The sequence below is a fragment of the Trachemys scripta genome, chromosome 2, assembly GCF_013100865.1.
Source record: "Trachemys scripta elegans isolate TJP31775 chromosome 2, CAS_Tse_1.0, whole genome shotgun sequence".
NCBI classification, from domain to species: Eukaryota; Metazoa; Chordata; order Testudines; family Emydidae; genus Trachemys; species Trachemys scripta.
The window spans coordinates 115,579,354-115,602,581 of NC_048299.1; the positions used below are offsets into that span (position 1 = coordinate 115,579,354).

Below are 23,228 nucleotides of genomic sequence, written 5' to 3' on the forward strand. Positions count from 1 at the left end.
CCTTTTATTTCCCTCTATTTTCCCACCACCACGTATATACAGCTTTTTACAGTTAACGATCAATCAGGTAGCCCCTTAGGGAACAGCTTGCTCTTACAGCTAGCTGGGAGCAACAGGCCCTCACTCCTCACATTCCTGTTCCTCTCCTCCTACTGCCTTCCTGCTAGCTTTATAGGCCTTTCCCCATCAAGCTCACAGGTGTCTCTCTTTTAGAGCTTTAATCAGCCCCAGCCTGTCACTCCAATCACTTCCCCTTACTGGGAGCTGAGCTAGCAGGCTCTGAGCTAACAGGGCTCAGTCAGTGCCTTTTTGGCCAGCACCCTGTTACAGCTCCAGAAAATCTTCACTCTGCAATGCTGAGGGTTGGAAATGTCTTTACAACTATAACCCTCAGGTGTAAATTAAAGGTGCCCAGGGGCTGCTGTTTTTGCAGTGTAAAAGAGGAGCTCTGTATACAACACTAAAGCAGCCACAGACCAGAACTCAATGTAGAAAACATACAGAGTTACCCCGGGGTGATCCTGAGCTCTGAGTGACTTGCTTCTGATAGAAGGTTTTTGAACTGCGAAAATGTGGAAAATTCATGTGGTATCCAGTGGAGCTCTTCAATTGTTCATGGGGTTGTATTGGGAGGTCTTGATCAAGAGGCTGAAAGTCATTTCAGGCAGACTAATATGCATAAAAATCCAGGCTCCCTCCCTAATGTTCATTTGGAATGAGTTGAAAGTTGCAATCCACTGCAATATCAGGATTATCAGTTGAAACTGTAAAAATGCAATTACACTTTTATTCCAATGTTTGTGTGCAATATGCCTGACTAGGTACTGGTGTGCCATCAGGGCACTATAACCAGCACACGCACCGACTCCGTGCTCTGGGGCTGGAGCACCCACGGGGAAAAATTGCAGCCAAGCTCTCTCCTCCTCGCCTCCTTCTCCCCACCCCGAGTTTCCTCCGTCCCTGCTCCTCACCCTCCCTCCCAGCGCTTCCCACCCCCCTACCACCTAACAGCTGTTTGGCAGCACTTAGGATTTTCCGTGGGGGGGGGGAGTAGGGACGCCGCACGCTGAGGGGAGGAGGCAGAGAAGAGGTGGGGCAGGGACAAGGATTTGGGGGAAGGGGATAGAAAGGGGGCAGGGCTGGGGTGGGGCAGAGACTTTGGGGAAGGGGTGGAATGGGTGTGGGGCAAGGGCAGTGCGGGAACTGGGGTCGAGCACCCACCGGCCAGAGTGGAAGTTGGCGCCTATGATTACCAGCAAATGGCTTACTGCTCCATTCATGTTCAAACTGGACTTTCAGAAAGATGACAAACAAAAATCAAAACAGGCATAATTCCTGTACACACTCTTAGCAGTCCCTTAAATAAATTTAGCTGCTGAAAATGCAATCTGGAAGTGAATGGACTTGGAGATATGTTTTTCTTTAAAAAAAAAAAGTTCAATAGCAGAAATCGTCCCATTTACATGAATAATAGTACAATATTTCAGTAATCTGTCTTCTATCTGTAAACGTTTTGGTGAAAGTTTAGGAAGGGGCTGAAAAGCAGATCAATTTATCTGTGAAATGGAGACTGTCCTAAAAAAGAATATTAGGTTTGTATTGATTTAATCATTTTGCTCCAACAGTGAGATAGGCTTAATTTTAAATCTCTACCCCTCTGCCCCTGTCCCTTTCCCACTCTTTTCCTGTTGCCATGTCTTGTCCCTCTCACACAGCTCCTGTCCCTGTCCCCCTATTTGCCTCTCCTTTACATTTGAATCAGTTAGCTTCTTCCTCCTCCTCTTCCACATTGCCTACCTGCTGAGGGAAACCGCTGAGAGTCCAGAAAAGAGTCTCCTGGCTCTCACTTTTACTGCCTGGCAACATGACAGTGAGGAGGATCAATTGCAGGAGAAGTCCTGCTCTGCATCCCTGGGATGCAGTATGCTCAACTGCTCCATGAGAATGGACCATCACAGTCAGTTCAGCAATTAGGAGCAGGGGTTCTGGAACAATTTTTATATTGGGGTGCTAAGAGCCATTGAACCAAACTGTAAAACCATGTATATAATGGAAATCACTTCAAGCCAGCACCCCCAGGTCCAGCACCTATGATTAGGAGCTGCGTGGTGACTGATCATGCAGGGAACCATCCCTGAAGTACATATTTATATTTTCCAATCTTTATGTTGCATTAGTGTGGTCATTTAAGATATTTACAGTATTTTAATTATACATTCAAAAATAAATACGGGTATGTTTAATATAAGTTGTGGACAATAGCTTACTATATTGTATGTGTTGAAACATAAAATGTATATTTCAAAATATATACATTTTAAGTGGTTTTTTAAAAGTTGTTTTAAGATACGCAGACTGAGAGATATCCTTTTTTATTAAGTACATCACAATTTAAAAAATTCATTGAGTAACCTTCTGAATCTAGGTGTGCTAGTATAATAGAAAAATATTCAGAAATAAGTTGTGGCAGAAAAGAGTAGAACTTTGTAGAAACTGAAAGGACCAGTGGCTTAAATTTATCACTCATTTGTGTATAAAATTTTACATCCATTCTACAATCCTTCACTGTACGTGTGAAAGCGAAATGAATTATATTAAAGAAATAGAATGAATTAAAGAATGCTGTATGTACCTTTAAGTAGAAATGAGAAATGCTGCAAGCCAGGGGACAGGAAAGCAGACATTAACTGCTTAATGAATTGCCCCACTTAAGGGCAATTGGTGAAGTATTAGCCTGAGGCTACATCTACACTACAGGGGGGAGTCGATTTAAGATACGCAAATTCAGCTACGTGAATAGCGTAGCTGAATTCGACGTATCGCAGCCGACTTACCCCGCTGTGAGGACGGCGGCAAAATCGACCTCTGCGGCTTCCCGTCGACGGCACTTATTCCCACCTCCGCTGGTGGAGTAAGAGCGTCGATTCGGGGATCGATTGTCGCGTCTCAACGGGACGCGATAAATCGATCCCCGGGAGGTCGATTTCTACCCGCCGATTCAGGCGGGTAGTGTAGACCCAGCCTTAGATCGCTAAGAGTTAATAAGGAAGCAGGATATGCATATTGTGCCCCATGCAAATTTTACAATTTTGCTCTCTCTGTCCCTTTGTTTAGTTCACACCCTTTTATCTATATAAATAAGACTGTTTGAATCTTGCATGGAGGCTCACATTATCTGAATGTATTAGCAGAGTGCTGTGCTAATAAACAGAGCGGTCTTGACAAAATTGTGAGTCCTGATTCTAACTTTGACATAGGCCATATCAATTTAGAGTGCAGGGAAATCAAGTAAAGGTTTAAAAAAGTAAGTAAGTAAGAATTTCAAACAAGTTATGTTTGTACCAGAATGTTCGTAATGATTAATTGTTCAGAATTTTCCATACTGCCCCCTTCATGTAGACTTTGGACAGAAGTACTGCCACGCACTTGTACTCTACAAATACTTTTAATAAACTATTCCATAGGAATATGAAAAATATACCTAATTCTTCCAGATACATTCAAAGTGATATTTTAGAATGAAAGAACTGTAAACATGCATTATATATATATATATATATATATATATATATATATATATATATATATATTAGCAGTATCTCTAAAAATCCTGAAAGCTCTTAAAATATAAGTAGCAATTAAAAAACAAAATTAAAAAAGATATCCCTGCCAGTAAGCCATTTCTTTCATATAATATTTGCAAATAGCCAGAGTATAACGATCTTACATTATGAGTGGCAGACAAAACTACACCTAATATTTTTATGACACATATTTCTAGCTGCTATCTATCTTACATGGGTTCCCACTACTGTAGCATGTGAGTGCCTCACAATCTTCAATGTCTTTATCCTCATAACAACTTTGTGAGGTACAAATGGGGAACTGAGGCCTACAGAGATTAGAGGGACTTGCCCACGGTCACATAGGAAGACTGCAGTGGATCAGGGAATTGATTCCAAATCTCTAAAGTCTCAAGTTAGCACTATAACCATTAGACTGTTCCTCCTCTCAACTTGCTGAACAAGACACTGAATTTGACAGTCCCATCAGCACGGCAAAGTAAAAGCAATTTCAAGCTACAGTATGGCTAAATATAACAATTACAAAATGTTAGTGAGCCATTACCGTATCAGTATACTTTCTACTCCTGCAGACTTTTACTTCACCCATCTTGTCTGTCTGTCAAGAGTACCGTTCTTTATACAATGAAATACCTACCTTTGTCACTATAATCATCCACCAGGATAACTTCTTCCAGCAGAATATCTGGGGATGTCTCAAGAACACTATGAACTGTTCGCAGAAGTGTTGACCAAGCCTCATTATAAAAAGCTATTACAACTGAGGTTTTTGGCAGGTTATAATAATCATATTTCTTCTCTTTGCACCTGTAAATAAGGGGACCCAAATTAGTAAAAGTGTGAAATTATCTGTAAATTTTCAGAAAAGTTTTCAAATGAAGACTGCATATAGTGCTTACTAATTTTTTTTTTAGCAAGAACACATCAAAGATATAAAGGAACAATGAAGGAAGTCATACAATGTGCTTAGTGAGGTAGCTATTATTCAGGGGGAATCTAACTTCTTCAGTTTTACATTTATATTTCAAAAATATCCAAACATCTAAAAAGACAAGGGAAGATGTATCTGGCTCATTCACATGTAATATGTGTCCCATCAGAAAATGACTTCAATTTAAAGAAGAATTTTACAATGGGGAAAACGCTATGGCCTCCAGCTCACCACAGGAAGACACACCCAGTGCAACAACTAAGACCTGCTATTATTTTTTGCCTAAATTACTGATAATTTAACTTTTGTCCTGAAGGCTTAATTTGAAAAACTAGAGAACAAAGTGGAAGTGCTCAATAGCAAAATTGCTACTACAGAAAAAGCCAAAATATAGCTAAAGAAAATTCAGTAACAGATAAAGACAATGGAATTTGTGCAACAAAGTGCCATAATTCCAAGAAGACCATAAAAATGCTGGAACATGATACTAAAAACCTCAAGAACAGAGAAAGGTATAAAAGTACACACATAATTTGCTTTGCAGAAGGAGAGTAAATTCACAATCTTGTCAAATATTTTGAAAAATGGCCATCAGACACCAAAAATGCTAGTATCTTGATTAAAAAGTTCACACATAATTCCAAGGGTGATCTACAACAACAGACTCAAGACTAAAGTTGTAAGATTCCAAACACACTATGATTAATAAGGTTTTTACAGCTGTGCGATCAGAGGGTAAGATCAAGGAATCTGGGAACAGAATTTATATTTTTCAGCATTTTTACTTGCAATATAGAAATAGAGGGCAGAATATACCATGCCCTTGCCTGGCAACAATTCCATGTCAAATAGATTGAATTTGCTTTGCTTTACCCATCCATGATTTACTACAAAAACGCTATTTTTCTACACCAGTAGAAGCACTGCCTCAAGAAGCTGCCAAATCTACCAGATGACTAGACTGCAAATTTAAGAGCCTCCTGGCTCTTTAATGTATACCGTAAGTATAAATGTTGCTGTTTGCGCCGTCTAATATTTAACCATAAAAACATTAATAGAAAAGACAACATATATAGAATCATAGGATTAGAAGGGATCACATGGGTCATCTAGTCTAGCCCCCATAGAACTTCCCTAATTTAAAAGCTAGCAGTTATACCTCACCTTTTTGCATTTCTTGACTTGTGTATTTAACTATACTACCGTAACATTACATCCCCTCTCTCTTTTATTTTTGTATTTAACTCTGTGAAATAGGTTTTTAGTTTGCACACATCACCACAGCATCTAATCATCTACACACTGTATGAACCATTTCACCTACCCCTGGGGTATTCAACACAACACATTTATTAGAAAGAGAAGGTGGGTGAGGTAATATGTTTTATTGGACCAACTTCTGTTGGTGAGAATGACAAGCTTTTGAGCTTACACAGAGCTCTTCTTCAGGTCTGGGAAATGTACTCAGAGTGTCACAGATAAATACAAGATGAAACAGATTGTTTAGCATAAGGAGACATATTTCAAGGTGAGGTGGCCCGTTAACACCTCTCCAGTCATAAGGGAGAGAAAGGGGGAAAAAAGCTGGGGGGAATGGGTTAAGTGGATTATAGATTGTTGTAATAAGCCATAAATCCAGTGTCTCTGCTCATTCCATGATTTTTAGAAGAAGAATTTCTTCAGGGGCAAAGGGCTCACTGGTATCATGCAATGAGTTTCAGCTGGCCTGACCAGTTCAGTGTACCCCAATTCACTGATGTCTTAATCTGTATCTAATAGGTGGCATGTAAGATATCACTGGAAAACGAATAACTCGCTGATCATTAATATTCTTGTGTGATGTATGTTGGTAAACAAGTCTGCCCTAGACAAAGGAATATGCTTATTTTTCTGACTAGCCTGGTCGTCAGGCAGAGAGAATGAAGGTCTATTTACATATGAGATTTAAAAAAATTATCAAGTTAACAAGTGGGGAAGGATACAGCATGGGGTCTACACCTCAGCTGGGAAGAGAAACTTTATCTGGGCTATAAAGATGGGGTCTGAAGCTCAAGTGATAAGCAACTGAATCAATTGATTGTACAGTACTACTGTATTATAAACGTATGATGAATGAAGTGTTTTATGAAAGCCCATGACACACTGGTGATTAATATAATTGTGAATCGTATGTATCAATGCTAAATAAGGAATTATAGATACACATTAATATTGTGCTTTACAGTTTGTAACCAAACAAAGGGAGAGACGGGTCTCTCCCAGACATCACAGCTCTCTACCTGTCTCCAGTGAAATTAAGCAACGAGTGACCAAAACCAAGGGAGGCCCCATTTACATTTCAATCAGCAGCAGGCTGCGAAGATCACAGGAAGTGAAGTATCAGAGGGGTAGCCGTGTTAGTCTGAATCTGTAAAAAGCAACAGAGGGTCCTGTGGCACCTTTAAGACTAACAGAAGTATTGGGAGCATAAGCTTTCGTGGGTAAGAACCTCACTTCTTCAGATGCAAGTAACTGTAGTAAAAGTAAAATGCAATTACTTGCATCTGAAGAAGTGAGGTTCTTACCCACGAAAGCTTATGCTCCCAATACTTCTGTCAGTCTTAAAGGTGCCACAGGACCCTCTGTTGCTTTTTACAGGAAGTGAAAAACAGCATGGTGTCATCCTGCCTCTTGAAACAAGGTCATTGAACTTTGAGAGATATAACAAACAGAGGCAGAAAGCCATTTTGGCATTCAGCACTACTCAGACACAAAGGGACAGAAGTCTTGCAAAGCTGAGAAAGAAGGGTCCTTCTACCAGTTGGGGGAGAGGGCTTGAAGTCTCTGTACTGAGATGAGAAACCTGCTTAGGCAAAGACCTTTCACCTAAGAAGCCAAGGGAAACCAGCATCTTGTACTTCTGTAGAAGGTCCTGACCGAGGGAAAGTCAGCCATGGCTGGGAAGAAGAATAATTGGAGAGAGAACCATCTTCAACAAAACTTGTACCTTGCTAGATTAAGGGTTAGGCTTTTAGATATGTGTTTGCACTTTTATTTGTTTGTAACCCTTTCTAACTTTATTCCTTTTACGTGGCATCACTTAACCTAGGTCCTATTATTAATAATATATATTTTTTTTTTAGTATAAACCAACTCCGTGCTGTGCTTGAAGGGAATCAGTTTACTCCAGTTAAATTAATAAGCTCTAATGTGGTTTTGTCTCTTTAACCAAACCAACCTTTTTATTTCTCTGAGTGGTCCAGGAGAGGACTGGACACTTCAGAGCAGATGGTTTGGGGAAATGTCAGGACTTGTGGTGTGCTGGGGGTTACCCTGCAAGTAGTAACCAAGGCTAATGGAAACCAGAGTGGGGCTCTTGTGCTGTAGGCAGGCTGCTGGAGTCAGAGCTGCTGATCCAGGGCTGTACAGCACATAGACACTCAAGGAGTGACCTGGATGCTTGTCTGCTGGCATTCTGGTGTGTGAGCCACTGCAACAGGGCATTTGAGGCACCTAGAGTTACAGGGCAGGCAGGGACACAACCCCTCACTAGTCTGAATTGCACCCCCAGAACATGACACCTATTCTGATACTTCTGCACCCCTTCCTTTCTGAAATTCTCTCCATTTTTAAATGACATTTTACTTCAGAGCTTTGGATTATACCCTCTGCAATTCATACACCATTCAGTTTCACATCACACTCCCTGTAACACCATCGTCCCCTTCCCCCGTTCCTTCAAGGATCTTTCTCACAAGACAGTACTTTAGGAGGAATGAGACTCATCAGAAAAGGAACCAGATCCCTCAAGAAAAGGTGGTGGTACAGGCACAGGCCCGTTATGCATAGTCCTAGAATGGCTCTGAGAAGGCTACATAGATTCATCCCAGTTTTTATGTTCAAGTTTATGACCATAGTAATCATCATCATCCCTTCTGTATCCTAATAAGATTGGTTTGTGGTTCTCAATCCCAAAGATGTCTACTTCCTCATAGCCATCAGAAACACATTACAAATATCTGAGCTTATATGTGGGAAAGAAGAACAATGGAGTGCTACTTGTCAGTCTATCTATGGCACTGAAAGGATACGCCAAATTAAGAACGGACTCAGACCAATGGTCTATCTAGCTGAATATCCTTTCTTTTGACAGTGGTTGGTTACAGATGCTTCAGAGGGAATGAGCAAAACAGCACAATTATCCAGTGATGCATCTCAGGTCATCCAGTCCCAGCTTCTGGCAGTCAGAGGCTTAGGGACTCCCAGAGCACGGGATTGTGTCTCTGACCATCTTGGCTACTACCTATTGATGGACCTATCCTCCATGAAATTATCTAATTCTTTTTTGAACCCAGTTATACTTTTGGCCTCACAACTTCTCCTGGCAATGAGTTACAGAGGTTGACTATGCATTGTGTGAAGAAGTACTTCCTTATGTTTGTTTCAAACCTTCTGCCTAATCAGAAGGGTTATCCCTGGTTCTTGTGTTATGTGAATGGGTAAATAACATTGCTTTATTCACTTCCACACCAGATTTATAGACCTCTACATATCCCCTTCTAATCATCTATTTTCTAAGCTAAACAGTCCCTATCTTTTTAATCTCTCTCCACATGGAAGCTGTTCCATACCCTCAATCATTTTGTTGTCCTTATCTATATTTTTTCCAATCCTAATATATCTTTTGGGGCAAACAAAACTGCACGCAGTATTCAAGATGAAGGTGGTAGCATGGATTTATATAATGGCAATATAATATTTTCTGTCTTATTATCTATCCCTTTCCTAATAATTCCTAACATGCTGTTAGCTTTTTGACTGCTGGTACACATTGAGCAGATATTTTCAGAGAAATATCCAAGATGACTCACAATGATCTCTTTCTTGAGTAGTAACTGCTAATTTAGACCCGAACATTTTGTATGTATAGTTGGGATTATGTTTTGCTATGTACATTACTTTGCATTTATCAACATTGAATTTCATCTGCCATTTCGTGCCTAGTCACCAAGTTTCCAGAGATCCCTTCCTAACACTTTACAGTTTGGATTTAACGCTCTTGAGTAATTTTGTATCATCTGCAAACTTTGCCACCTATTTACCCCTTTTTCCAAGTCATTTATGAATACGCTGAACAGCACAGGTCCCAGTACAGATCCTTGGGGGACCCCACTGTTTACCCCTCCACTGTGAAAACTAACCATTTATTCCTACCCTTTGTTTCTGTCTTTTAACTAATTACTGATCCATGAGAGGACTTTCCATCTTATCCTATGACAGCTTACTTTGCTTAAGAGCCTTTGGTGAGGGACCTTGTCAAAGGCTTTCTGAAAGTCCAATTATACCATATATCCATTGGATCACCCTTGTCCATGTTTGTTGACCCCCTCAAAGAATTCTAATACATTGGTGAAGCATGATTTCTCTTTACAAAAGCCATGTTGACTCTTCCCCAACATATTTTGTTAATTTATGTATATGGTAATTCTGTTCTTTACTGTAGTTTCAACCAATTTGTCTGGTTCTGAAATTAGGCTCACTGGCCTGTAATTGCCAGGATCACCTATGGAGACATTAAAAATAAATCGGTGTTACATTAGATATCCTCCAGTCATCTGGTACAGAGACTGATTTAAAAGATAGATTACACACCACAGTTAGTAGTTCTGCAATTTCATATTTGAGTTCTGTCAAGGCTGTATCCCCACTTTGAACTTTAGGGTACAAATGTGGGGGCCTGCATGAAAACTTCTAAGCTTAACTACCAGCTTAGCTCTGGTCCGCTGCCACCATCTCAAAGCTAATTCCCTTCCCTGGGAAGTCTTGAGAGACCTTCACCAATTCCCTGGTGAATACAGATCCAAACCCCTTGGATCTTAAAACAAGGAGAAATTAACCATCCCCCCTTCTTTCTCCCATCAACTCCTGGTGAATACAGATCCAACCCCCTTGGATCTAAAACAAGGAGAAATTAACCATTCCCCCTCCTTCCTTTCACCAACTCCTGGTGAATACAGATCCAACCCCCTTGGATCTAAAATAAGGAGAAATTAACCATTCCCCCTCCTTCCTTTCACCAGCTCCTGGTGAATACAGATCCAACCCCCTTGGATCTAAAACAAGGAGAAATTAACCATTCCCCCTCCTTCCTTTCACCAACTCCTGGTGAATACAGATCCAACCCCCTTGGATCTAAAAACAAGGAAAAATCAATCAGGTTCTTAAAAAGAAAGCTTTTAATTAAAGAAAAAGGTAAAAATCATCTCTGTAAAATCAGTATGGAAATTAACCTTACAGGGTAATCAAACTTAAAGAGCTCAGAGGACCTCCCTCTAGCCTCAGGTTCAAAGCATAACAAACAAAGATAAACACTTTAGTAAAAGGTACATTTACAAGTTGAGAAAAACAAAGTAAAACTAAGACGCCTTGCCTGGCTTTTTACTTACAAGTTTGAAATATGAGAGACTTGTTTAGAAAGATGGGGAGAACCTGGATTGATGTCTGGTCCCTCTCAGTCCCAAGAGCGAACGAACTCCCAAACAAAGAACACAAACAAAAGCCTTCCCTTCCCCCCTCCCCCAAGATTTGAAAGTATCTTGTCCCCTTATTGGTCCTTTGGGTCAGGTGTCAGCCAGGTTACCCGAGCTTCTTAACTCTTTACAGGTAAAAGGATTTTGGAGTCTCTGGCCAGGAGGGATTTTATGGCACTTTACACAGGAGAGCTGTTACCCTTCCCTTTATAGTTATGACAAGTTCCTTCAGAACTTTTGGGTGAATACCAGCTGAGCCTGGTGATTTATTACTGTTTAATTTATCAATTTGTTCCAAAATCACCTCTAATGACACCTCAATCTGGGATAGTTCCTCAGATTTGTCATCTAAAAAGAATGACTCAAATATGAGAATCTCCCTCACACCCTCTGCAGTGAAGACCAATGCAAACAATTTATACTGCTTCTCTGCAACAGCATTGTCTTCCTTGAGTGCTCCTTTAGCACCTAGATCATCCAGTGGCCCCATTGATTGTCTGGCAGGCTTCCTGTTTTAGCTGTTAGTTTTTTTGTCTTTTGTTATTTGCTTTTCAAATTCTTTTTTGGCCTGCCTAATTGTCCTATCACACTTGACATGAGTTCTAGTTGTGGTAGCTGCACAGCTGAGATATCAGGGGATTCATCTACCTTCTCCTACCTGGACCACCAGCTCATATGAGGAAGATCGAGCCAGGCACTAACAGAAAGACATGGACATGGATTTTCAGACTCTGGTCTGCAAATAAACTGGGGAAAATCCATCCTTGCTCCCTGTCAAAGAATATGCTGCATAGGCATAGTTCTGGATTCAGTGTTAGGAAGAATCTTTCTGCCAGGTGACAGATATCTGAACATACTACAAGCCCTGTCTACCTTAGAGACTAAACCACATCAGACAACAATTTTCTCTCACACTGATGGAATTTCATTCACATACATAACATCATATACTCAGTTACACATGAGGTCTGTATAACACTGAACATCCCAAAACTACACCCTCCTATATGGACAGTTTGGACTTTCTTCTCTTCAGTCCAACAAAGACCCTAACACAGCTCAGTTAGTGGGAATGCAGGGACTATTGGGTTTTCTACCCAATCCAGAATCTCTGCATCTGGAAAGCAGAGATTCTAGGCATTTGGCTTTCACAGACCTAAACTGTTTCTCTCAAGTTCAAGCAATTCTGCTACCAACTTGGTTGGGAACCTTCAACTCTGAAATTCTACACCCAAAAGTGGAAGAGATTTTCAACATGGGCCAGGAAGAAAGGCTATCAAGTGATTAGTCTCCTCCATCTTAGACTGTTACATCTGAAGAAACTAGGACTGTCTCTACTATCTATCCAGGTCCATTTCATTGCATATCACAAGCTAATACAGAGAGCTAGTGTATAATCCTACTAAATAGTCTCAAAATTCCTGAAGGACCTCACCAACCCTTTCCTTCTCTGAAAGATTTGCTCCTTTTTAGGACTTTAATTTGGTGCTAACAAAGTTAACAGAAGCACCACTCAATTCCCCTAGGAGACTGCTGTTTCACACCTCTCATTTGAAACATCATCTTAACAGCCATCACTTCTGCCAGAAACTACAAGCCCTGATGGCTGACCTGCCTTACACTAATATTCATAAGGACAAAGTGATTCTTAGACCACACTTAAATTTTATTCCTGAAGTGGTCACAGATTTCCACATGCATCGATCACACTCTGCTCCTGACGTACTACCCCGAGATCCACACCCTTCTTTGGGAGACCCATCTATACACTCTAGATGTGAACAGGGCTCTCTCTACAAACAGCTTTGTTCTCTCCAAATAAAAGTAAAGTCCACTAGACCAGGGGTCTCAAACTCAATTTACCTTAGGGTCAATGCCAGTCCTCAAATCCTCCCAGCGGGCCAATAATGTCACTGAAGATGGTGTTCAGAAAAGAAAATATTTTTTATTTCAAATTTCTTGGAAATAATAAACCTGGCATACAACTTTATACAATTCTTCGCCTGCCAGAGAGTTTTTAGTGTTTGCCAGACACCTGGCAATGCTTCAGTTCTGTCAGTTTGTTGATGTTTGCCTCAGTGACTGAGCAGTTGAAACCTTCAGGATTGCAGCAAGGTGTGCATCAGATAGTTGCGTTCGGTATTTTGACTTGTTTATATTCATTGTGGAAAAAAGTGATGCTGCCTTCATGACTAACTCTGCCCGGCAACTAATGATGCTGCCTCCATGGCTGATTGCCCAGTGACTAGTGATGTCCCTCTCCCCCAGCCAATGGGAGCTGCAGGGGGTGGCGCCTGCAGCAGACAGAGCTGGCCACGTGGCTGCAGGCGTCTCTCCTCCGCGGGCCGCAGTGGGGAGGTTCTTGGGTGGCAGATGGCCCGCAGGCCGGGACTTTGAGACCCCTGCACTAGAGTCTGTAGTTTATGGAGAAAACAGCAAAGGAGATGCAATATCTATCCCGAATAGTCAGAAAATGGAGAAGATCATGTATGGAAACTTATTACAACATAGTTTAGTTTAAATGCCCATACCTGCAAAGATTAGTGCTCACTCAAGTAGGACTATAGCTCTTTCCAGAGTCTGTCTGAGGCCCTGTCAACTTCAGAGCAACTGGTCTAACTACACTGATTGTAATTACACTGATACAAACGCCTAATGCAGATACATTGCATAGATGTAAAATGAGGCTTACAGTAGTGCAGTTTACTTCAGTGTGTTACTATATTAAGCAATCCATGTAGGGGTAACTACATGAATGAAATAGATATTCTATTCTATATGGATTCTTATACCATGCTCATCACTGTGGTATCTGATCGCCTTCCAGTAGTGCATTAAGCAACATGACTACACATCTGTCATGTGGCATTTGTTCTCTCATCTGCTCCCTGGGAGAGACGTGTGCAATGGTATCTTGTTTTGGTAAGTTGTGGGTTTGATTGGTTTTTTTAACAGTACATGTTGCTTTGGTTTTTATGTTAGCGAAGGCAAAAATCAAAGCAATACGCCTCACACTTGGAAGAGATGGTGGTGAAGTTTGTGGTGGTCCTTAGTTCCTCAGAAAGTTCAGTCCACAACCGTGGACCACTCCCCAAGGAAGGTCTGTCCCCTACACAAAACACTGCAGAGTTTGTTTATTTTCACTTATTTATTTTATTGCAGAATTCCACTGTGACAAAGAAGAGTAGTTGTCAACCATGGTCTGCATCCCAGAGCTTCAGGCAGTCTTTTAAATATCCAGGACCCAGGCCATGGACTGAGACCTTAAACTTGATTCAATATTCTATGGGAGAGCTAAGGGCAGGTTCGATGTATTCATGGTAGCCTGTATGGCTGAGGAGATGCACTTCAGAATTCTGTACCAGCTGTAATTTCGTAAGTGCCGAAGACTTCCTGCCTAGGTATAATGCATTGCTGTAGTCCATTTGAGAATTGAAGGTGCAAATAACTGATGCCAGATCCTCATCTGCCAGGATGGGATGGAGTCTTCTAACAACCAGAGATGACAAATGCATTACTCACAGATGCTGCTATGAGAACTTAGCATCAACAAAGAATCAGCTCAATGTGTTGCTGCAGTCATATAAGAGGACACAATATATTAGGATGGATATGGAATGAGACAGCAAGTAATACAATAATAATAATAATAATGCCACTATATAAATCAGTGGGCAGTACTGGTCACCCCATCTCAAAAAGCGTGTTTCAGAGCTACTGGTGGTTCAGAGAAGGACAAAGAAAATAATTAGGGGTGTGGAAAAATGCTTATATGAAAAGTCTGAAAAGCTAGATTATTTATCTTAGAAAGGAGACAACTAGCAGAAATAAGAGTATATGGTACAGAGAAGGTAGATTGGGAGCTTCTATTTACCTTGATTTATAATACAAGAACAAGGGGATATTTGATGCAGCTAAAAAGTGGAAAATTCAAAACGGATAAAAGGAAATACTTTTTTTTTTTAATACAACATGTAATTACACTGTGGAACTCATCGCTACAAGATGCAATTGAGGACAAAAACACAGCGATATTCAATATGGGACTGAATATTTAAGAACAAGATAAGTTAAAGAACAGGATAACAAGAATATCCACAGTTATAACAGCTAATGCTAACAAATTTTGGAAGAAGTATTAAACTTCACATTTCAGGGTTGAAATCAGTTCCTAACTACTAGAGAGTGAGAGCTTTCTTGCATCTTCCTCGGAAGCATATAGTGCTGGCTCCTGTCAGAGACAGGATATTGAATTGAATAGAGCATGGTGTGATCTGCTACGTAAATTCGTATGCAAATACCAACAATGAAGTCCTTTAATACAAGCAATTATATTTTCTTCAAGATGAATAATAGTCCCCCCTCCATCCCAAGAGTACATTAAGAAAAAGTATTGCTACTTAATAGTGATGCAGGACTTTGTGGATATTGTGGGAGGTTCATGTCATCCTAATCCATTTTGTATGATGTTTGTGAAAAGCAAGGTGAAGTTTTCAATGAATAGTGCTGAAGCTACTTAACTGGCCTCAGCCTACACACTATTGGACAGACAAGCTAGGGCTGCGTGAATTGCCTGGTAAGTATGTGGCACAGATTAGAAGTATTCTGTACACACACTTCCAAAACTGGGGATTGAAAATTGTATACAAAGCAGTTCTTCTCTTGTCCTTCCATTGCAGTCATAGCTTTTTCCAGTGTTAGGCACATGATTGGGCCCAGTCTGTGGCCCTGGTGTATTTTTCATGGTGTATCATGTGTCTGGGTCACTGGAATAGCCCCAATTCCACATATGGACCTTTGACCTGCCAACTCTTGTCAGAGGCAATTTAAACATCTCCAGGTTGATCAATCCTCTTCTGTGCCTGCAGAAAGGAATTCGACAATGCCAATGTGAATTTTGATATCTGCATTGAGTAATTTTAGCTGTTCGCATCACATTTCCAACTGGGTAGCCGTCAGTGATTTTTTTTAAGTGGTTCCATTGCAGCTAGGAACCTTTTCCAAGATTTCAGGCATCTCACTGCCAGCATGCAGCCATTCAACAGATGTCTGGTATCTTTGGCTTGTCATAATCGTTCCATTTTGCTTTTGACCAATCTCCTGATATCTGGAGGATCAATTCCAGCAAGCACATAAAAGTTGTTCACATTTGATGGTTTTAGACACTCTGCGATATAGCAGCAACCATCATTCAGAACATGATCCAGCTTTTTTGCATGAGACAATCTTTCCCACACTGGACATGCGTATTTGGCCATTGAACAGCAAAGTGCAAGTGCAGTGGCTCTTAGTGTTGGTGCGTTGACTCCCCATTTTGAATTTGCAAGCTCTTTGAGTATGCTATTCTGCATGCTAACTTTGCCTTTTATCTTCTCCATGCGTGCCTTGAAGAAAAGAAAATGGTCTAGTGTCACTCTAAGGTAGACAGGATTCCAGCAGTGGGGAAGTGATACCCCATTCCAGATGATGTTGAGTTGTCTATTGGCCTCACAATTATGAAAATAGAAGAGACTCACTTGTATTTTGTCTGGACTGGCATGCAATTGGTTCTTGATGTATTAAGAACGTAAGAATGGCCATACTGGGTCAGACCATAGATCCATCAAGCCCAGTATCCTGTCCTCTGACAGTGGCCAATGGCAGGTACCCAAAGGGAACGAACAGACAGGTTATCATCAAGTGATCCATGCCCTGTCACCCAATCCCAGCTTCTGGCAAACAGAGGCTAGGGACACCATTCCTGCCCATCCTGGCTAATAGCCATTGATGGACCTATCTTCCATGAATCTAGCTCCCTTTTGAACCCTGTTATAGTATTTGTCTTCACAGCACCTTCTGGCAAGGAGTTCCAGAGGTTTACAATGCGTTGTATGAAAAAATACTTTCTTGTGTTTGTTTTAAACCTGCTACCTATTAATTTCATTTGGTGGCCCCTTGTTCTTGTATTATGAGAAGGAGTAAATAACACTTCCTTATTTACTTTCTCTATACCACTCATGATTTTAGACCTCTATCATATCCCCCACAGTCGCCTCTTTTCCAAGCTGAAAAGTCCCAGTCTTATTAATCTCGTCTCAGACGGAAGCCGTTCTATATCCCTAATTATTTTTGTTGCCCTTTTCTGAACCTTTTCCAATTCCAATATATCTTTTTGAGATGGGGCGACCACATCTGCACGCAGTATTCAAGGTGTGGGCGTATGATGGATTTATATAGAGGCAATATGATATTTTCTGTCTTAAACTGAAAGCCTAGACAGCACTGATGTTAGCATAGCTTCAATCTAGACAAAATCCTTGGCTTGGGCACTGACACGTAGGTCATCAGCTTAGATAACATTTCTTGTGCCGAGATGGATCAGGTAGTCATTTGTGAAGATGTTGAAAAGTACTGGTGAGAGTACGCTCCCTTGTGGTAGGCCGTTTTTGTGGTGCTGCCATTGGCTCCGCTTCTTGCATAGTTCAACATAAAAACGTCAGTTCTCTAACAGAGGTTATATCAGCCATATGAGGTGATGATCTTTCATCATGTTGTATATTTTAGTGAGGAGCCATTGGTGATTCATTGTGTCATATGCTGCTGATAGGTCAACAAACAAGGCATCTACTACCATATCTTTTTCAAAGCCATCTTTGATGTATTGAGTGATATTCAGCACATGACCAGTGCATGACTTGCCTGGGTGGAATCCAGCTTGCTCTGGGATTAGGTGCTTGTCAATGAATGATGACAGGCAATTTAAGATGAGATGCTCATACAGTTGGTAGAGGTGGCATAGTATTGATATAGGCCTGAAGTTCTTCGGCTGTGTTCTTCATCGATCATACAGAGCAGTAACATGACTTTTCACATGCTATAATGCACCTATTTCTTATGTTATTAAAATGTCTTTATTAATCATGAATAGAGAAAACAGTGTGATGAGGAAGGTTGCGGAGAGTTATTATGCAATTAATATATTCTGTTTTTCAGTTGGTGGGATTGTAACTATGGAACTAAATTGTATTTTTTGGGGAAGTGAACTGATGCTGTAAGATCTGTATCATAGAAATATGTGGATCATTTGCTTTAAAAAAAAATAACTTTAATACATACAATCAAGCTTACATGCCCCTCTAAGTATAAAAGCAGTGGCAATATTAATATTCACATACAATGCAACTTTTTAAGGTAAGCTATTTCTTTTTCATCATCTTGCTGAGGATGATTGTGAGAGAACAGAAGGCTAGAGGTAGTCCAATATGGACTATTGTCTAGACTGAGGATATAGTACTGGTCAGGCAGAGCAGAGACCAAATGATGGGTTAGAGCAACAGTCTATTTCTCTTACCCTTTCAAACAAATATTAATTTACCTCACTGTACTCCGTACTCTCTCCTTTCTTATATATTCCTGAATCCTTTTCTTGTCTACCTAGTAATGTGTCCTGTCATGCCAAAGTCTTTCTACACTCTTGTCCAGCCTTTTAAAGGTGACCCTCACTTTATGTTCCTCAGACCAATATGTTCTTCCATGAATCCCTACTCACATTTCTGAGCGTTTACATGAATAGCTTTTTTTGCTATTGCTTTTTTTTCGCTTTTTCTTTCCTGAACTGATTTAAGTTAAACCGGTGCAAACCCGTGAATGCACACAATCTTTGCTTTTAAAAAAGTGTCTTATTTCAGTTTAACTTGGGTCGATTAGGAACTGGTTTAAAGGTAAACCTAAATAAGCCACTCAAACTGAAATAAGTGTCAACACAGGGGTTTGCACTGGTTTAACTAAAAAGATTTAAAATCACAGCTGGTGCCATAGGCGACAACTCCGTGGGTGCTCCAGGGCTGGAGCACCCATGGGGAAAAATTGGTGGGAGCTCTGCACCCACCGGTAGCTCCTTGCCTCGCCCCCGAGCTCACCTCCACCTCTGCCTCCTCCCCTGAGCACACCGCTTCTCCCCCTAGCTCCAGCGCTTGCCACCGCAAAACAGCTGTTTCGCGGTGGCAAGCACTGGGACGGAGGGGGGAGGAGGGTGAATGTGGCGTACTTGGGGAAGAGGCAGGGCCGGGGTGGGGATTTGGAGAAGGAGTCCAATAGGGGCAGGGCAGGTGCAGAGTTGGGGTGGGGACTTTGGGGAAGGTGTTGGAATGGGGGTGGGGCAGGAGTGGAGTTGGGGCAGGGCCGGGGGCGCGAGCACCCACTGTTGCTGGGAAAAGTTGGTGCCTAGGGTTGGTGCAACTTTCTCATGTAGATGAGTCATGAAATAAAGAAGGAAGCAAAGGGAATGAATGAATAAAGAGGTAATAAAAATGGGGGTGGGGACGAAGAAAAGGGGGTCAGAGTGGGAGAGACTGTGTTCACAGGCCTGAATTCTCCAGTGATGTATGTGCTCTACTGAGCCAGTTTACAACAGCAGAGAATTTGGACCATGAGTTTTATACTTGAGCAGTCATTTGTTCCACACACAGAAGAATAAATTTAAAGTGAATATGAGTACCCTGACCCCTTTGAGCAGGGTGGCTCCCTGGCAACACAGCTCCAGCAAAAGTCTCCGTGTGAGAATGGCCTCCTTGCTTCTGCCCCATCAGAGCTCTGCTGGAATGGTGGTGGTGGGAGTGGGAGGCCAACACTTAGAGAGCCTACAGCTTGAGTGGTATAAGTGACCCTACCGCCTCTCTGATGAGGTAGTGATGGTAGAAACTCCAGCCCCCTAGAACAGAGTCCTTTGCTCAGGTGAATGCAGGCTGAGTCCTCCCTTCTCCTGACTAGAAGCCAGCCTGCCTGAAGACAGAAATTGGTGGTCTAGGCAGGAGAGAGGCCCAAAGAATACTGTTTCGCACTCTAATGTAAGGGTACCCTGCCACTATCATCCCAAGAAGAACAAGACTGCTGCATGTGGGGGGCATACCTTTCAACCAGCTAAGGTTCAAATTTGGGACACAGTGTGTGATAAAGACCCACAATAAGGAACACAAAAAATTATTCAAACACATCATGGAATTCTTTCATTTAGTGCAAATGACTTTCTGTAACCTCGGCTACATTACTTTTATTTCTCATGTAAATAATTTTGAACAAGAGTAAAGGGACACTGTGTGAAAAGTAGATAACTTGGGACTAAAAATGAGTGACATCCCTTGAAAGGAGGGATATTTGAAAAGCAAGATGTGTAAGGGTGTGTAGAGGCCCTTACTCCAGCCCTGTCGCGCCCCCTGCAATATGCTATAAAAATTCCAGGGCCCTGTTTGGGGGAGAGGCCTCGGAGCTTCAGCCAATGGGCAGGGAGGGACGGGGGAGCTTTGGGGCTTTAGCCCTGTGGGGCGCCCGGGCTTCTGCCCCGTGGGGCTCTGGGCTTCGGTCGCTGGGTGGGGGCGGTTCTTGGGCATAGGCATAGTTTGATTTCTATTTTGGAGGGGCAGGGACCAGTACAGCTCAAACCAGCTCCGCACTGCAAGGTCCAGGGAGGCCACCTCCACCCCGTCACTCACCTCAGCAGGCCACCCAGCCTGTCTGGGTTGTGAGCGGAGGGACGCAACCAAAAATTATATCTCAAAGGAGCGGGGTGGCGAAGGCTCAGCTCAAAAAGTTTTAAAACTGCTCAGGGTGCAGTCAGAGGTAGCTGGGGGCTGTGTGCCAGGAGGAAGCCCCGCTGCTCCCTGAGGGCTCTGCCAGCCCCGGAGCCGGGTCCCCATGCCCAGGCAGCTTTTACCAGCTGTGCAGAATTCAAAGAGGGGTGGGAGCTGAGGAGCAGCCGCAGCCCCGGGCACCAGCAACAGAAGGAGGTGGGGGAGCACCACAGTTGCCCACTAGATGGCACCAGCCAGAGCAGCAGCCACCCCACACTGCCCAGCTCCGGCTTCCTGTCTCTGACCTGGCCAGGGGGCAGGGCCTCGGTGGGAGGAGAAGAGGAGGAGGTGTGGGAAGTGTGGAGCTGTCCCCCAGGACTGTCCTGCTTTGGTTAAGACTGATGTTCCTCCAACTCCCCCCCTGGGCTCTGGGCTTTTGCCCCATGGGGCACCAGGGCTCACAGTCCCCGCTGAAACCAGCTTGTGCCCTCCCCCGCCCCCCCAGAGGGCTGCGAACCCCCAGTTGAGAACTTCTGTTTTAGACAAAAACATCCAATCTTGATTTTAAAATTGCCATGCAATAATTTATAGACTGTAATCAAGACACCCCTTAACCTTCTTTTTGTTATATTAAATAGATTGAGCTCCTTGAGTCTATCTTCATACGGCATATTTTCTAATCCTTTAATCATTCCTGTGGCTCTTCTCTCAACCCTCTCCAACTGATCAGCATCCTTTTTGAACTGTGGACACCAGAACTGAACACAATATTCCAGCAGCAATTGCACCAGTGCCAAAAACAGAAGTAAAATCTTCTCTCTGCTCCTACTCGAGATTACCTGTTTATGCATCCAAGAATCACAATGGCCCTTTTAACCACAACATTGCACTGGGAGCTGACTTTCAGCTGATTATCTATCATGACCCCCAATCTTTTTCAGAGTCCCTGCTTGCCAGGATAGAGTTGCCCATCCTCGAAGTATGGCCTACATTCTTTGTTTATATATATATATATACACACACACACACACTTTTGCATTTAGCAGTATTAAAACACGTATTATTTGCTTGTGCCCAGTTTACCAAGCAATCCAGATCACTCTGTATCAATGACCAGTCTCCTTCATTATTTACCACTTCACCAATTTGTACGTTATCTGCAAACTTTATCGGTGATGATCTTATGTATACTTCCAGGTAAATGCTAAAACCATTAAATAGTGTAGGCAAAGAACCAATCCCTGTGGGACCACACTAAAAACAAACACACTCGATGCTGATTTCTCATTTACAATTACATTGAGGCCTATCAGCTAGCCAATTTTTAATCCATTTAATGTGTACTATGTTTATTTCATATAATTCTATTTTTTTTATCAAAATGTTATGTGGTACCAAGGAAAACTCCTTACAGAAGTTTAAGTATATTACATCAACACTATTATTTTTATCAATTAAACTCATAATCTCATCAAGAAAAGATATCAAGTTAGTTTTCCATAAAATCATGTTGATTGGCATCAATTATATTATGTTCCTTTAATTTTTTAATATACCTCTACTTCGATATAACACTGTCCTCAGGAGCCAAAAAAAATCTTACCGCGTTATAGGTGAAACCGCGTTATATCGAACTTGCTTTGATCCGCCGGAGTGTGCAGCCCCCTTCCCCCCCCCCCCCCCCCGGAGCACTGCTTTACCGTGTTATATCAGAATTTGTGTTATATCAGGTCACGTTATATCGGGGTAGAGGTGTAATTGAGTCCCACATCAACCACTCCATTATCTTGCCCGGAATCAATGTGAGGCTGACAGACCCATAATTACCCATGTCATCCCATTTCCCCTTTTTAAATATTGCACAACTTTAGTTTTCCTCCAGTCTTCTGGAACTTCTCCAAAAGTTCCAAGACTTATTGACATCAACATTAACAGTCCAGCAAACTCCTCAGCCAGCTCTTTTAAAACTCTTGGATAAAAGTTATCTGGACTTGCTGACTTAAAAATGTGTTGACTTGCTGACTTAAAAACTGTAGTAGTTTTTGTCTAACATCCTCCAGACAGCCCAATGGAATGGAAAAATTATCTTCATATGATGCAACTATATCATCTATTTCTCCCCAAATACAAAACAGAAATATTTATTGAAGGCTTCTTACTTTTCTGCATTATTATTGATAATTCTATCATTTCCAGCTAATATTGGACCAATACTATTGTTAAGATTCATTTTGTTCCTAATATACTTTAAAAAATCCTTATTGTCCTTAACTCTGCAGACCACAGATCTGGCACATGATGGCATATATTACATTGGTAGATGTGCAGGTGAACGAGCCCCTGATGGTATGGCTGATGTGATTAGGTCCTATGATGACATGATTATGTGATTAGGTCCTATTCAAGTGACATCATCATAGGACCTAATCACATCAGCCATACCATCAGGGGCTCGTTCTCCTGCACATCTACCAATGTGATATATGCCATCATGTGCCAGAAATGCCCCTCTGCCATGTACATTGGCCAAACCGGACAGTCTCTACGCAAAAGAATTAATGGACACAAATCTGACATCAGGAATCAAAATACTCAAAAACCAGTGGGAGAACACTTTAACCTGTCTGGTCATTCAGTGACAGACCTGCGGGTGGCTATA

At 41.8% G+C, this 23,228-nt stretch overlaps 1 protein-coding gene across 1 annotated transcript in view; it reads right to left on the reverse strand.

Annotated features, from left to right (window-relative positions):
* GALNT12 (polypeptide N-acetylgalactosaminyltransferase 12) overlaps nt 1-23,228 on the reverse strand; it is an 89,376-nt gene that overhangs the window by 61,877 nt on the left and 4,271 nt on the right. Inside the window, exon 2 of the mRNA XM_034761464.1 lies at nt 4,222-4,391. Coding sequence (XP_034617355.1) covers nt 4,222-4,391 — 170 coding nt within the window. The remainder of the gene's footprint in view (nt 1-4,221; nt 4,392-23,228) is intronic.